General features: G+C 46.4%; 1 protein-coding gene across 3 annotated transcripts in view; it reads left to right on the forward strand.

Annotated features, from left to right (window-relative positions):
- RGL1 (ral guanine nucleotide dissociation stimulator like 1) overlaps positions 1-3,787 on the forward strand; it is a 169,635-nt gene extending 165,848 nt beyond the window's left edge. For all 3 annotated transcript variants that reach the window (XM_030572037.1, XM_030572039.1, XM_030572038.1), the window contains one exon: positions 1,100-3,787. In XM_030572037.1, the coding sequence (XP_030427897.1) occupies positions 1,100-1,287 (188 nt within the window). In that variant the 3' untranslated portion in view covers positions 1,288-3,787. The remainder of the gene's footprint in view (positions 1-1,099) is intronic.
- Positions 3,788-15,104: the final 11,317 nt, after the last annotated feature.

Genomic DNA, 15,104 nt, shown 5'->3' on the forward strand with positions numbered 1-15,104 from the left:
TTTTTTTCCTATTGGATGCTGATAACATTTACACATTATGGCGTATAGAAAAACAGCTCCACTTACAACATCTACATCCACGCTTGTGTGATGACCACCACATATGTGCCTAACGGGTAGCAATGACATGGTTACCTCTTAGTGCCCAAAACAGATGCAGGCTGGTAGACTCTGAAGAAAAGTCCCTAATGTAGTCAGCCTGGATTGCTTTTTTTCCTATTTGTATATTATTTTTACAGTGACTCCTCACTGGTTCTCTTTTCCAGTAGGTCTCCCTACCGTGAAATGCATTAGTGGTGGTAGTATGTGTTGAGAATGGCAGCAGCTGGAGGTGATGCAGTGCTCACTCTGAGAAATACAGTTTCAATAGTCAGACAGAACTGCAGTGGGAGAGCCAGGCCCAGAACCTGCAAACCACTTATGCATGTGATGCATTACTCATCTAATGTTTGCAGGATTAGGGCTTAAGAGTGTCTGGGGTTTTATTTTATTTTTTTGTGGGGGGTGAGGGCAGGGAGTCTATCAAAATCACTGAACACGTCTGCAGCAGGGAGGGGTTTGTAATAGCTGCACATAAAAGGTAAAGCCAAATTCTATTAATAAAAACACCAAAGACATGCCCACACCCAAAGCTTACCAAACCACACACATCAAAATGCACTAAAAGCACATTAAGATTGCAAGGACAAGCACTTGACAGTTAGGAAATGTCAGACTTACAGTTTCCTGTGCTGCAACCCAAATTCAGACTCCTTGCTTATCTGCATTATGCTAGTCTTTAATTACATGATCATGTCCTATTCCTCCCTTCACTGGAGTCTGAATTATAGTTGCATGGGCAACTAGTAAATGCCAGTTTTACAACTTTCAAGGGCTTGACTTTGCAACCTAAATAACGTTTTTTAATTTAGTTTTTTGTCATCATAACATGCCCCTGTTCACAAGGGGAAAGTCTGAGAGGACAAAAGGCACTGCTGCCTAGTCAGAGTCGCATGTGGGCATTGCAGCCAGATGCTGACATGAGATTTCTTTTCAGGCTGGTAACTGTAGTATCAATACTATAGTACATCACCACTGACTTTGTTTCCTCTCTTTGCAGAGTTAGTCATCCCCGACAGTGCTAATGTATTTTATGCCATGAACAGCCAGGTGAACTTTGACTTCATCCTACGGAAAAAAACCTCCCTTGATGGGCAAGTGAAGATGCGGAGCCGATCTAGTTTGACACTTCCCAGAACTGCCAAAAGTGGGTGCTGGACTAACAGACACAGCAAAATCACACTTTGAAGAGAATGAGCTAACACAAAGGAGATTTGGTTTAGAAAAAAGAAAAGACCTTTGATACCATCCAGTATTACAAAGTCATGGAAGATGAAGGTGTCAGTGTTTGACTTTGGAAAGATTTGAGACTGGAATACAAAGTGTGCATTCACTATAGATACATAAAGATGAACATCGAGAGAGAGAGAGAGACTTATGGGACAGTCACTATGGAAATATATTTTGCACATTGGCCTAGGAAGGTGAGGTCACATATACAGGGAAAAATGGAATTGCCAACCAATCTTGTCTTAAGAATTCCACATAAGCTAAATCTCCTCCTTGGAAAACAGATTCTCCTTTGTGCCAGTATTACCTAGAACAAGAACTTTAAATTTATTTGTATACATTGGAGAAGAAAACTGTTGCAATTAAATTCCAACTGAATCAAGCAGGAGGATCTGAGCAGCCATCAGCTGAATGATAACACCGATTTCCAAAGGGTGTGGATGCGTTGATGGCTGCTAGTTCCACACCCTGTCTGACAAGTGTTGCCTCCAGGAGGCTTTCACATCTGTGAAGAAGAAAGGAGGGTTGAGCCCCTCCCAAAACACTAGTCTAGAGACTCAAGGAAGAATGCAATTGTGTGCATGTAGGTTGGTTTCACGGAACTGACAAACATTTTTTGCAGTTGTTCAAAGTCAGAAAATACATTTTGAGAGTTTTCCAAAGAACATTAAGAAAATGGGTCAGGGTTGCTTTTGGATGAATGTCATGTTTTGTTAATGAGCAAGGCAAGTAAACTCAACCAACGGTTACTTCTCTGGACCTTGTTCACATCTTAATGCCACTATAGTGTGTTCTTCCTTAGGCTTACCTAATCTGTTTAACAGGAATCAAGGCCTTTTGCATGTACAGTTGCAAGTTCTCCAAATTCACTGATGTACCTCGTTGTAATGTGCAATCCCTCTTCAGGTGCAGAACTCTACATTAATCCACATTGATTCAGTAAGAGGCAACTATATTATTTTGTGTTTTAAAAGTGGCATAAAACAGACGTGTTTATTATTCAGTGCCCAAAATTACCACAGATCTTATAAACTTGTAGCATTATTATACATAATCTTCAACCACCACCCTCTCTTATATGCTTCTATTAACTGAATAGTTTCCTGACATGGTACATCCTTCCAGATGGAATAAAGAATTTAACCTTCTTTAAAGGCTCCCATAGCTGCTATTCTCTGTGAAACTTTAAATGACACATTTGTTAACTCGAAGATACAAGTCTTCCTTCAGAACACATGCATAATTAAAAGGTCACATAAAAGATTTTAATTCAAAGCCATAAATGACACATTGGATTGTAAGCAACACTCACAGAACAGATTATCTTTTCAGAATACTAGAGTTGGTTAAAATAAACTCAGATCTTGAATTTTATACAAGTCTGGAGCATGTTTTACCAGTTCTGTAGCACTGGTTGTCAAAGCTGGGCCTAGAGTCCATTACCAAATACCCATGATGTACCAATAAATGTCTTAAATGGTGTTAGGTCTTTACTATGTAAAGAATTATTCCCATTTAAAAGGCAGCTCATTATGTATAGTTAGGGTATCTTAAATCCAAGTTGTATATTTTGGGAATGAATAGATCCAGTTTTGAACTGAGCCTTAGATGTGTCTAGTGTTGGGTCAGGTTTACAACAGAACTAAAGTTCAGTTTCCTTTGTAGTTCAGTAAAGGCAATGCATGAATGTGTTGGTGAGTTTTACAGTGTATCTATACAGTATGGCATATAAACCATAGCCCCTCACTCACAATATATATAGAACTACAGAATCTGGATTTTATATTGCCAAGATTATGTTGTTGAACATGTCTTTTCCTTTCTTACAGAGAAAGAAATTGCAGTTGGATAAAACTGGTTTCATGTATTTAAGATGCTAAGTTTTAAAAGTAATTTCTCATGAACAAAATGTTTTTGTAATTCTCCTTCTGCTGATTCTTCATCAAACCTCTGGTTCTAGCTGCCATTAATATTTCACTGAAATCAGACCATTAGGCGTTAGCTTGTGTGTGTTACTTAGCTGGCTCTGGAATGTTCAACAGCTTTTAAGGATCTCGATCAGACATCCATAGCACAGTGGAAAAACAAATCATTTGATAGAGAACAATCTAAAAATGCTCTTTGGACAATTCAAGTGCTGAATGACATCAGCGCGTATATTCGGTACTCAAGAGGTGCTTGGAAAATTCTTGTTGAAAATTTTGACAAAAATGGGTAAAAAAAATATATTCATGATTTATTTCTCCTTCTCTTTTCCCACCCAGCACGATAGCTGTTTGGAAAATAGGCACAGAAAATAAGTATTCTCCCTTGAGCTACTGGGTTGTTCCTTGCTAGAGACAAGGAACCTTGCAGGAGCCTTAGGGAAGCCGAGACCCAGCTACTTCCAAAGCTCTTTCATAGAATCACAGAACTGAAAGGAACCTTAATAGGTTATCTAGTCCAGTCCCATGGCAGATTTAAGTATTATCTAGATCATCCCTGAGAGGTGCTTGTCTAACCTGCTCTTAAAAATCTCCAGTGATGGAGATTCCACGGCCTCCCTAGGCAATTTATTCCAGTGCTTAACTGCCATGACAGTTAGGAATTTTTTCCTACTGTCCAATTTAAACTCACCTTGATGCAATTTAAGCCCATTGCTTCTTGTCCTGTCCTCAGAGGTTAACAAGAACAATTTTTTTCCCTCCTCCTTGTAACAATCTTTTATGTACTTGAAAATCGTTGTCACGTCCCTTCTCAGTCTTCACTTCTCCAGACTAAACAAACCCAGGTTTTCAATCTTTCCTCATAGGTCATGTTTCTACATTTTTGCTGCTTTCCTCTGGACTTTCTCTAACTTGTCCATATCTTTCCTGAAATCTGGCATCCAGAACTGGATACAATACTCCAGTTGAGGCCTAATCAGCATGGAGTAGAACGGAAGAATTACTTCTCGTGTCTTGCTTACAACACTCCTGCTAATACATCCCAGAATGATGTTTGCTTTTTTTGCAACAGTGTTACACTGTTGACTCAAATTTAACTTGTAGTCCACTATGACCCCCAGATCCCTTTCCGCAATACTCCTTCCTAGGCACTCATTTCCCGTTTTCTATGTGTGCAATTGATTGTTCCTTTCTAAGTGGAGTACTTTGCATTTGTCCTTATTGAATTTCATCCTGTTTACCTCAGACCATTTCTCCAGTTTGTCCAGATCATTTTGAATTTAATCCTATCCTCCAAAGCACTTTGTATCGTTTGCAAACTTTGTAAGTGTACTCTCTATGCCATTATCTAAATCATTGATGAAGAGAACTGTACCTAGGACCAATCCCTGCAGGACCCCACTTGATATCCCTTCCAGCTTGTGAACTACTCTTTGGGAATGGTTTTCCAACCAGTTATGCACCCACCTTACAGTAGCTCCATCGTGATTGTATTGCCCTAGTTTATGAGAAGGTCATGTAAAACAGTATTACAAGCCTTACAGAAATCAAGATATATTACATCTACCATTTCCCCCTCCACAAGGTTTGTTAACCTGTCAAAGAAAGCTATTAGGTTGATTTGAACGCAATGTGTTCTTAACAAACCCATGCTGTTACTTATCACCTTATTATATTCTAGATGTTTGCAAACAGATTGCTTAATTATTTGCTCCACTATCTTTCTGGGTAATGAAGTTAAACTGACCAGTCTGTAACTCCCCCTTTTTATAGGCTGGCACTATAATCGACCTTTTCCACTTCTCTGGAATCTCACCCATCTTCCATGACTTTTTGAAGATAATTACTAATGGCTCAGATATCTCTTCAGTCATTCTTGAGTATTCTAGTATTTCATCAAGCCCTGCTGACTTGAAGACATCTAACTTATCTAAGTAATTTTTAACTTGTTCTCTCCCTATTTTAGCCTCTGATCCTACCTCATTTTCACTTGCATTCACCATGCTAGATGTCCAATCGCCAGGGCCGGTGCAAGGAAGTTTTGCGCCCTAGGCAAAACTTCCACCTTGTGCCCCCCCAACCCTGCAGCAGCTCCCCTTTGTTCTGAGGTTCCCCCCACCCGTGGCAGCTCCCCACCCCCTCGGCAGCTCCCCACCCCCAGGCCCGGGGAGCCCTGCGATACCTCCCCACCCTAGCTCACCTCTGCTCCGCGTCCTCTCCGAGCACACTGTCCTGCTCTAATTCTCCTACCAGGCTTGCGGCTCCAAACAGCTGATTGGCGCCGCAAGCCTGGGAGGCAGGAGAAGCGAAGCAGCCACTGCACGGTGGAACCCCCGGGCTGCCGGCGGTGGCGCACTGACCCAGGGGAACCCCTGGGCTGCCGCAGCGGCGCACTGACCCAGGGGAACCCTTGAGCTGCCGGCGGCAGCTCAGACTCCCTCTCCCTCCCAGGGCAGCGGCCGCTCAAACACTTAAAAAAAAAATTAGAGGGCGCTGTTTTTGGCACCCTCAAATCCTGGTGCCCTAGGCAACTGCCTAGTCTACCTAAATGGTAGCACCAGCCCTGCCAATCGCTACTAACCTTTTTGGTGAAAATTGGAACCAAAAAGTCAGTTAGCACTTCTGCCTTTCCCCCCCCGTCATTGACTAATGGGCCTACCCTGTCCCTGCCCTTACTCTTGCTTCTAATGTATATGGAGAATGTTTTTCTCAGTCCTTTGAGTAAGATGAGGGAAGGTTATATATAAAGATGCATGAAGCAGCATATGGACTCCAAGCAGGACCCCATTTGTTACAGGAGAGAGAGATGTGGCGATTGTAAAGCTCAAGTCCTCTTTTCTTCTGTCCCCATAACAGTCCGCACCAGCTCCTGCCCCTTTTTTACCTCTGAAGTTTTCTGGAGTGGATTGTGTTGAACTGTTACCATTTCAAAATTCAGATCAAGTTTAGTCTGACTATGAAAAACAAAACTACAAAACACTACTGCACCCACACACAATCGGAGAAAGAGTTTTCTTTGGCTGTGATGCTGCAACCAGCTTAGCACAGGTGAACCTCTGTGCCTACACAGAGCTCATTACAAATGATCAGAGCCATAATCTGTAAGCTGTTTGGGGCAAGGGCTATCTTGATATCTGTTATGTATGGAACTGAGCATGTTCTTAACACGTCTGCCAATAATAGGTTTCAATGAGATCTCCAAAAACATGCCACGTTTGAAGTTACAACTTCAGCTATTTTTTGACTTACAAATTCAGAAGGGAACATACAGACAAGTGTATTTTTTACCTCTTAGTTATGTATAACAAAAAACAAGTGCATTAAATTTGCACTTCCTTTCCAAAAAGCCTTTATGTCTGGTTAAGCCAAAGCATGAACAACTGCCTCTAGAAAGGAATTCATTTGAAAGTAATGAGCAACTGCAAAAGGGAAGGGGGAGAAAAGTATTTATAATAGAAGTGGGAATGCAGCATCACATCAGGATGCGCCTGCTCCCACTCTGCTCATAAGTAAGTTTAGAAAGTAGTAATTTACTGGGAAAAATCTGTTTCATTTTGCAGGGGAAAAAGGTGGCACCACACTGACGTATCTAGCTAATAAAATAAGACTCATGAAATTATGCAAAACTTGTTCTTTCCTTTTTCTGAAACTGGCATTTACAGGCCCTGCATCATTCACAGCGTAGTAATGAAATGAAAACATTTTTGATGGTTCAGTAAAAGTTTTGTTTCTAGTAAAACACTGTGACCGTACTTTACCTACTCAAGCACACAGGCGGCAAGCTATATATTCCTAGGTGGGGCCCGGGCCCAGCTCCACCAATATTTGGGGCTGGGTGTCCCCCTGGCCCCACTTGCCAGCCCCCTCCCCCAAATGTCCCCTGGGCCCAACTTGCTTCTTCCACGTATAGCCCCCGGAGCAGAGCATCTCTGTCTCTTCCGAGCAGCTCCGTGCTGCCTCCCTGCAGCAACTGCTGCCTCAGGGTCCTCGTGCCCCCCATCTTCTCTGGCAGGGCAGACTGACTCTGAGGCTGCCCTTCCACCTCAGACCCTTCCCTTTTCCGGCAGGACCCTCCACCAGCACAGCCCCCCCCCGCAGTCACTGCTCGTGCCCCATGCTTGGCAAAGAGGCAGCCCCATCCCTCACCCCCCAGTGAGGCTACTGTCAGGGACAACAGGAGGGGAGGAGGTGCACACAGCACCCCTCAGCACCCTCCATGGGGGAGGTGAGGGAGATTCCTGGACCAGAGAGTGGCCCTAGGAGCACATGCAGTGACAGTGGTGGGGGTGGGAAAGGGGGGACTCCTCCCTCAGAGCTCCCTGCTGCTGGCAACGAAAGGGCTGGAGGGAGTCCTCCTCTCTGGTCCCTGTCCCGGAGCAGCCTGCCTGCACCCAAACTCATCCCCACCCCTGCTCCACCCCAGAGCCCACACCCCCTAGCCCGAGCTTTCACCTGCCACCACATCCTCAACCCTCTCTAGCTCTGAGCCCCTCCAACACCCCAAATACCTTATCCCCAGTCCTAGCCAGAGCCCTCATCCCCTGCACCCCAATCTTCTGCCCCAGCCCTGAGCCCCCTCCAACACCACAAACACCTCATCTCCAGCCCCAGCACTCTAACCCTCTGCCACAGCCCTGCACCTAACACCCCAACCCCCTCGACCCAAGACAGAGCCCTCAGCTCCCACATTCCTACTCTTGCCCTGAGACCCACCCACACCCTAAACCCCTCATCTGCAGCCACACCCCCTCCTGCACCGTCTTCCATCCCCAAACTCCCTCCCAGAACCTGAACCCCAACCCCTTGCCCCAGTCTAGGGCCTGCACTCAAGACCTCCTCCCCCATCCAAACTCCCTCCCAGAGCCTTGGCCAGGTGTGGGGGGGAGCTTGGGGGGGAAAGGAGTGGGTTCTGGGAACCACCAAAATTTCTGCCACCCCCCCCCTGCTCAAGCACCCACATGATTCAACAGCTGTGCTTAACTGAGATTGCACTGCACTAATTTGAGAGCATCCGCTTAGCCAGGGCCCCCATCTGATTTCCTTGCTTCAGAAACAAAGTCTGTTATATACAGCTGAGGCTGTGACACACAGTGCCTGGCCTGCCAAGCAGAAGCCTCACCTGACAAAATGTAATAAGCAATCTTACACTCCTCAGCCTCCAGCCAGGGGTTCCCAAACTTCTTTCACCTGTGCAGCGGCAATACGCACAGAGGCCTACTAGTAACACTTCATGAGGAAAATTACTAATTATATACATGGCAATGATCTATACCAGCAGATGGCCAGTACTCATGGGGGTGCATCATTCCACTAGCCATCAGTGCTAGGCCTGAGGGCAGGTGCCATGCCTCCTCCCCAATGGCAGTGTGCCCCATGATGCCAAGCACCTAGGGGTGCCAGGCATCCTGACCAGCTGCTAAAAGTCTGGTTACCTGCAGTCACCAGCCTCTGCTGCCAGGGATGGGAGCAGGAAGCACAGCAGCTGCTATTGGAGCCTGCTCTGTTTGGCAGAGGGGGTTCTCAAACTGGGGAGGTAGGGACCCCTCAGGGGGTTGTGAGGTTATTACATAGGGGGTTGGGAGCTGTCAGGCTCCAACCCTCTCCCCCCCCCAAAACCGCGCTGTGCCTCCAGAATTTATAATGGTGTTAAATACATTTTTAAAGGTGTTTTTAAATGGGGGGGAAGGGGGAGGGTTCACACTCAGAGGCTTGCTACGTGAAAGGGGGCCCCAGTATAAAAGTCTCCGAACCCCTTGTCATAAACAGATAGCTAAGGGTTAATGTCTCTTTCACCTGGAGCACCTGACCAGAGGACCAATCAGGAAACCGGATTTTTTCAACTTTGGGTGGAGGGAATTTTGTGTCTGAAGTCTTTGTTTTCTGGCTGCCTGCTTTCTCTGAGCTTTGGAGAAGTAGTTCTGTTTTCTAATCTTTTGTTTCTAAGTGTAAGGACAAAGAGATCAGATAGTAAGTTATATGGTTTCTTTTCTTTGGTATTTGCATGAATATAAGTGCTGGAGTGCTTTGATTTGTATTCTTTTTGAATAAGGCTGTTTATTCAATATTCTTTTAAGCAATCGACCCTGTGTTGTGTCACCTTAATACAGAGAGACCATTTGTATGTATTTTTTCTTTCTTTTTATATAAAGCTTTCTTTTAAGACCTGTTGGAGTTTTTCTTTACTTCAGGGAAATTGAGTCTGTACTCACCAGGGAATTGGTGGGAGGAAGAAATCAGGGGAAATCTGTGTGCGTTGGATTTGCTAGCCTGATTTTGCATTCCCTCTGGGGAATAGGAAAGTACTTTTTGTTTCCAGGACTGGGAACAGAGAGGGGGAGTCACTCTGTGTAGTTTCACAGAGCTTGTGTCTGTGTATCTCTCCAGGAGCACCTGGAGGGGGGAAGGGAAAAAGGATTATTTCCCTTTGTTGTGAGACTCAAGGGATTTGGGTCTTGGGGGTCCCCAGGGAAGGCTTTTCAGGGGGACCAGAGTGCCCCAAAACACTCTAATTTTTTGGGTGGTGGCAGCAAGTACCAGGTCCAAGCTGGTAACTAAGCTTGGAGGTTTTCATGCTAACCCCCATATTTTGGACGCTAAGGTCCAAATCTGGGACTAAGGTTATGACATGGTGTAGCAGCGGTGGGAGATAGACAGAATCCAGAAGCCAGTAGGAATATTATATTTTTCTTTTCTCTGCTAAGGGCTTTTTAGCAGAGAGAAACAGTTGGTTTTAAAAGGGAACCAGAGAGAATTTTTTTTTTCTGCTCTCTCTGGCAGTTTGTGGCTTGCATGTTAAGCAAGAAGTCATTAAGGTGCTAATAAGAGTCTTTTGTCACACAATAGCACTCCCATTGAGAGTCATTACCAGCACTATATAAATGCAAATAAAGTGGTTTTTCAGGTTTACTTAACATTGAAGATTAGCTAAAGGCACTGTTGTTAGGCAGACTTCACGAGGCAACAGAGAACCTGCAGTTCAGAGGATAAACACCGGAGGGCACCCCAACACAAGAAAACAGGAATCATGACTTCTAAGGCAAAAATGGAGGCCGAAGACCAATTCAAAGAAGCTGAACACAGGCGACAACTGGAAATAAAACAAAAAGAGATGGAGATGAAAGAAAAGGAAGAAAGCATCAAACTGGCAGCCTTCCAAAGAGAACAGGCAGCCAAAGAGGCAGCCCACAAAAGAAAACTAGAGGAAGAAGAGGTGGCCTACCGAAGGAAACAAGCAGAAGAAGAGTTGGCCCACCGCCGAGACATGGAAAAACACCAAAAAGAAATGGAAAAACAGCAAAAAGAGAATGAAGAGAAGGAAAAACAGAGAAAACATGAACTGGAGTTGGCAAAAGCTGGGCTGCATGTGCCAGCCAACCCTAACAACCCGGCGCCAATTATTGCTCCACAGCACAGGAAATTTCCCACCTACAAGGCAGGTGATGACACCGAGGCCTTCTTGGGAAATTTTGAAAGAGCCTGTCTTGGGTACAGCATCCCCGAAGACCAGTACATGGTAGAATTAAGGCCACAACTCAGTGGACCTTTAGCAGAGGTGGCAGCTGAAATGCCTAAGCAGCAAATGAATGACTATAAACTTTTTCAAACCAAGGCCAGATACAGGATGGGAATAACCCCAGATCATGCCCGTCGGCGCTTCAGAACCCAAAAGTGGAAACCAGAGGTGTCATTTCCCAAACACACCTACTACATTGCAAAAAACTATGAGGCCTGGATAACAGGAAACAACGTTCAAACCTTGGAAGAACTGCACCTCCTCATACAAATGGAGCAGTTCTTGGATGGTGTTCCTGAAGACATCACACGGTACATACAAGATGGAAAACCCAAAGATCTCGCTGTGGCGGGGGAGATTGGAGCCAAATGGATGGAACTGGCAGAAAGCAAGAAAGCTACTGTCAAGGGGAACGATTACCCCAGGGGGCACACAGACCATAAACCCTACAACCGAGGACAGCCAAAGACCCCACATACCACCCAAGTAAAGCCACAGACACCCTACCCTTCCACCTCACCAGTCTCCAGTAACTCACCTCGGCCCAGTGACCCATCAGATGGAAGATGCTTTAAGTGTAATGAACTGGGACATATCAAGGCCAACTGTCCCAAGAACACCATGCGAGTGCAATTCATTACACCACCATCACACCAAAGATCCCCAGGCCCAGATGCCTCTCAAATACCCTTGGAGCGAAGGGAAAATTTGAGAGTGGGCGGAAAGAAGGTTACTGCGTGGAGAGACACGGGGGCACAAGTGTCAGCTATCCACCAATCCTTCGCAGACCCCAAATTCATCAACCCAAAGGCCAAAGTTACAATTTACCCCTTCATGTCACAAGCTGTAGACTTGCCTACAGCTGAACTGCCTGTCCAGTACAAAGGCTGGTCAGGAATGTGGACTTTTGCAGTCTATGACAATTATCCTATCCCCATGCTACGGGGGGAAGACTTGGCCAACCAGGTGAGGCGGGCCAAGAGAGTGGGAATGGTTACACGTAGCCAAACCAGGCAAGCTTCCAGACCCATTCCTGTTCCTGAGCCGTCCACAGAGGCCCCGTCTGTGTTACCAGAGACCCAGACAGAGGTAGTGGACCCGGATTCCATGCCTACCACTGAAACAGCCACAGCATCTCCAGTCCCAGGCCCGGAACTGGAGCAGCCACCAGCACCAGCAAGTGCAACCACATCTTCAAACTCAACGCCAGAGGGCGCCAGCAAGCCAGAACTGGCAGAAGCAAAAGACAGCCATACCCAAAAGGCTCAGCCAGAGCCTGAAATACCCTCAGGTGCACCAGCGGAGAGCGGTTCACCAGCAACGGAAACAACCCCATCACCTACATCGCTTCCAGAGGGACCAAGCCCAAGTCCACAGTCTGAGGAAGAACTGGTGACCCCAGCCTCAAGGGAACAGTTCCAGGCTGAGCAGGAAGCGGATGACAGCCTTCAGAAAGCTTGGGCGGCGGCACAGAGCACCCCACCGCCTCTCAGCTCTTCTAATCGATCCCGGTTTGTTATAGACCAAGGACTTTTATACAAGGAAATTCTTTCTGGTGGACACCGGGAAGAACGGCAGCCGCAAAAACAGTTGGTGGTTCCAACTAAGTACCGGGGGAAGCTCTTAAGCTTAGCCCATGATCATCCCAGTGGCCATGCTGGGGTGAACAGAACCAAGGACCGGTTGGGGAAGTCCTTCCACTGGGAGGGGATGGGCAAGGATGTTGCCAAGTATGTCCGGTCTTGTGAGGTATGCCAAAGAGTGGGTAAGCCTCAAGACCAGGTCAAGGCCCCTCTCCAGCCACTCCCCATAATTGAGGTCCCATTTCAGCGAGTAGCTGTGTATATTCTGGGCCCTTTCCCAAAAAAGACGCCCAGGGGCAAGCAGTACGTACTGACTTTAGTGGACTTTGCTACCCGATGGCCAGAAGCAGTAGCTCTAGGCAACACCAGGGCTAACACTGTGTGCCTGGCCTTAACAGACATCTTTGCCAGGGTAGGTTGGCCCTCCGACATCCTTACAGATTCAGGGTCTAATTTCCTGGCAGGGACCATGGAAAAACTGTGGGAAACTCATGGGGTGAATCACTTGGTTGCCACCCCGTACCACCATCAAACCAATGGCCTGGTGGAAAGGTTCAATGGAACTTTGGGGGCCATGATACGAAAATTCATCAACGAATTCTCCAATAATTGGGACCTAGTGTTGCAGCAGTTGCTGTTTGCCTACAGGGCTGTACCACATCCCAGTTTAGGGTTTTCACCGTTTGAACTTGTGTATGGTCACGAGGTTAAGGGGCCATTACAGTTGGTGAAGCAGCAATGGGAGGGGTTTACACCTTCTCCAGGAACTAACATTCTGGACTTTGTAAGCAACCTACAAAGCACCCTCCAACACTCTTTAGCCCTTGCTAGAGAGAACCTAAAGGATGCTCAGGAAGAGCAAAAGGCCTGGTATGACAGACATGCCAGAGAACGTTCCTTCAAGGTAGGAGACCAGGTTATGGACTTGAAGGCGCAACAGGCCCATAAGATGGAAGCATCATGGGAAGGGCCATTCACGGTCCAAGAGCGCCTGGGAACTGTAAACTACCTCATAGCATTTCCCAATTCCTCACTAAAGCCTAAAGTGTACCATGTTAATTCTCTCAAGCCTTTCTATTCCAGACACTTACAGGTTTGTCAGTTTACAGTCCAGGGAGATGATGCTGAGTGGCCTGACGGTGTCTACTACGACGGGAAAAAAGACGGTGGTGTGGAAGAGGTGAACCTCTCAACCACCCTGGAACGTCTGCAGCAGCGACAAATCAAGGAGCTGTGCACTAGCTTCGCCCCATTGTTCTCAGCCACCCCAGAACAGACTGAGCGGGCATACCACTCCATTGATACAGGTAATGCTCACCCAATCAGAACCCCACCATACCGGGTGTCTCCTCATGCCCAAGCTGCTATAGAACGGGAGATCCAGAAATTGCTACAGATGGGTATAATCCGCCCATCTACCAGTGCATGGGCATCTCCAGTGGTTCTGGTATCCAAACCAGATGGGGAAATACGCTTTTGTGTGGACTACCGTAAGCTAAATGCAGTAACTCGTCCGGACAACTATCCAATGCCACGCACTGATGAGCTATTGGAGAAGTTGGGACGTGCCCAGTTCATCTCTACAATAGACTTAACCAAGGGGTACTGGCAAGTACCGCTAGATGAACCTGCCAAGGAGTGGTCAGCATTCGTCACCCATGCGGGGGTGTATTAATTCAATGTCCTTCCTTTCGGCCTTCGAAATGCACCCGCCACCTTCCAGAGGCTGGTAGATGGCCTACTAGCTGGACTGGGAGAATTTGCAGTTGCCTACCTCGATGATGTGGCCATTTTTTCAGACTCCTGGCCCGAACACCTACTACACCTGGAAAAGGTCTTTGAGCACATCAGGCAGGCAGGACTAACTGTTAAGGCCAAAAAGTGTCAAATAGGCCAAAACAGAGTGACTTACCTGGGGCACCAGGTGGGTCGAGGAACCATAAACCCCCTACAGGCCAAAGTGGATGCTATCCGAAAGTGGCCTGTCCCAAGGTCAAAGAAACAGGTCCAATCCTTCTTAGGCTTGGCCGGATACTACAGGCGATTTGTACACTACAGCCAAATCGCTGCCCCATTGACCGACCTGACCAAAAAGACCCAGCCAAATGCCGTTAAGTGGACTGATGAGTGTCAAAAGGCCTTTACCCAGCTTAAGGCGATGCTCATGTCTGACCCTGTGCTCAGGGCCCCGGACTTTGACAAGCCATTCCTAGTAACCACAGATGCATCTGAGCGTGGTATAGGAGCAGTGCTCATGCAGGAAGCAACAGATCACAACTTCCATCCTGTCGTGTTTCTCAGCAAGAAACTGTCTGAGAGGGAAAGTCACTGGTCAGTCAGTGAAAAGGAATGCTATGCCATTGTGCACGCCCTGGAAAAGCTACGCCCATATGTTTGGGGACGGCGGTTCCAACTACAAACTGACCATGCTGCACTAAAGTGGCTTCATACTGCCAAGGGGAACAACAAGAAACTTCTTCGTTGGAGTTTAGCTCTCCAAGATTTTGATTTTGAGATTCAGCACATCACAGGAGCTTCTAACAAAGTTGCTGATGCTCTCTCCCATGAGAGTTTCCCAGAATTCAGTAGTTAAAAAGTGTTCTTAAAATGTAGAAGTCTGTTAGTTATATACTTAGGGGTATATGTAAAGGTGCATGTGTTGTATTAATCTGTTTATTTTCAAGTTCTAGAAGGAAATCGCCGCCAGTGAGCTTCCCCACTGTCTGCAATTTGGGGGGCGTGTCATAAACAGAT

The sequence above is a fragment of the Gopherus evgoodei genome, chromosome 8, assembly GCF_007399415.2.
Source record: "Gopherus evgoodei ecotype Sinaloan lineage chromosome 8, rGopEvg1_v1.p, whole genome shotgun sequence".
In the NCBI taxonomy this organism is placed as follows: Eukaryota; Metazoa; Chordata; order Testudines; family Testudinidae; genus Gopherus; species Gopherus evgoodei.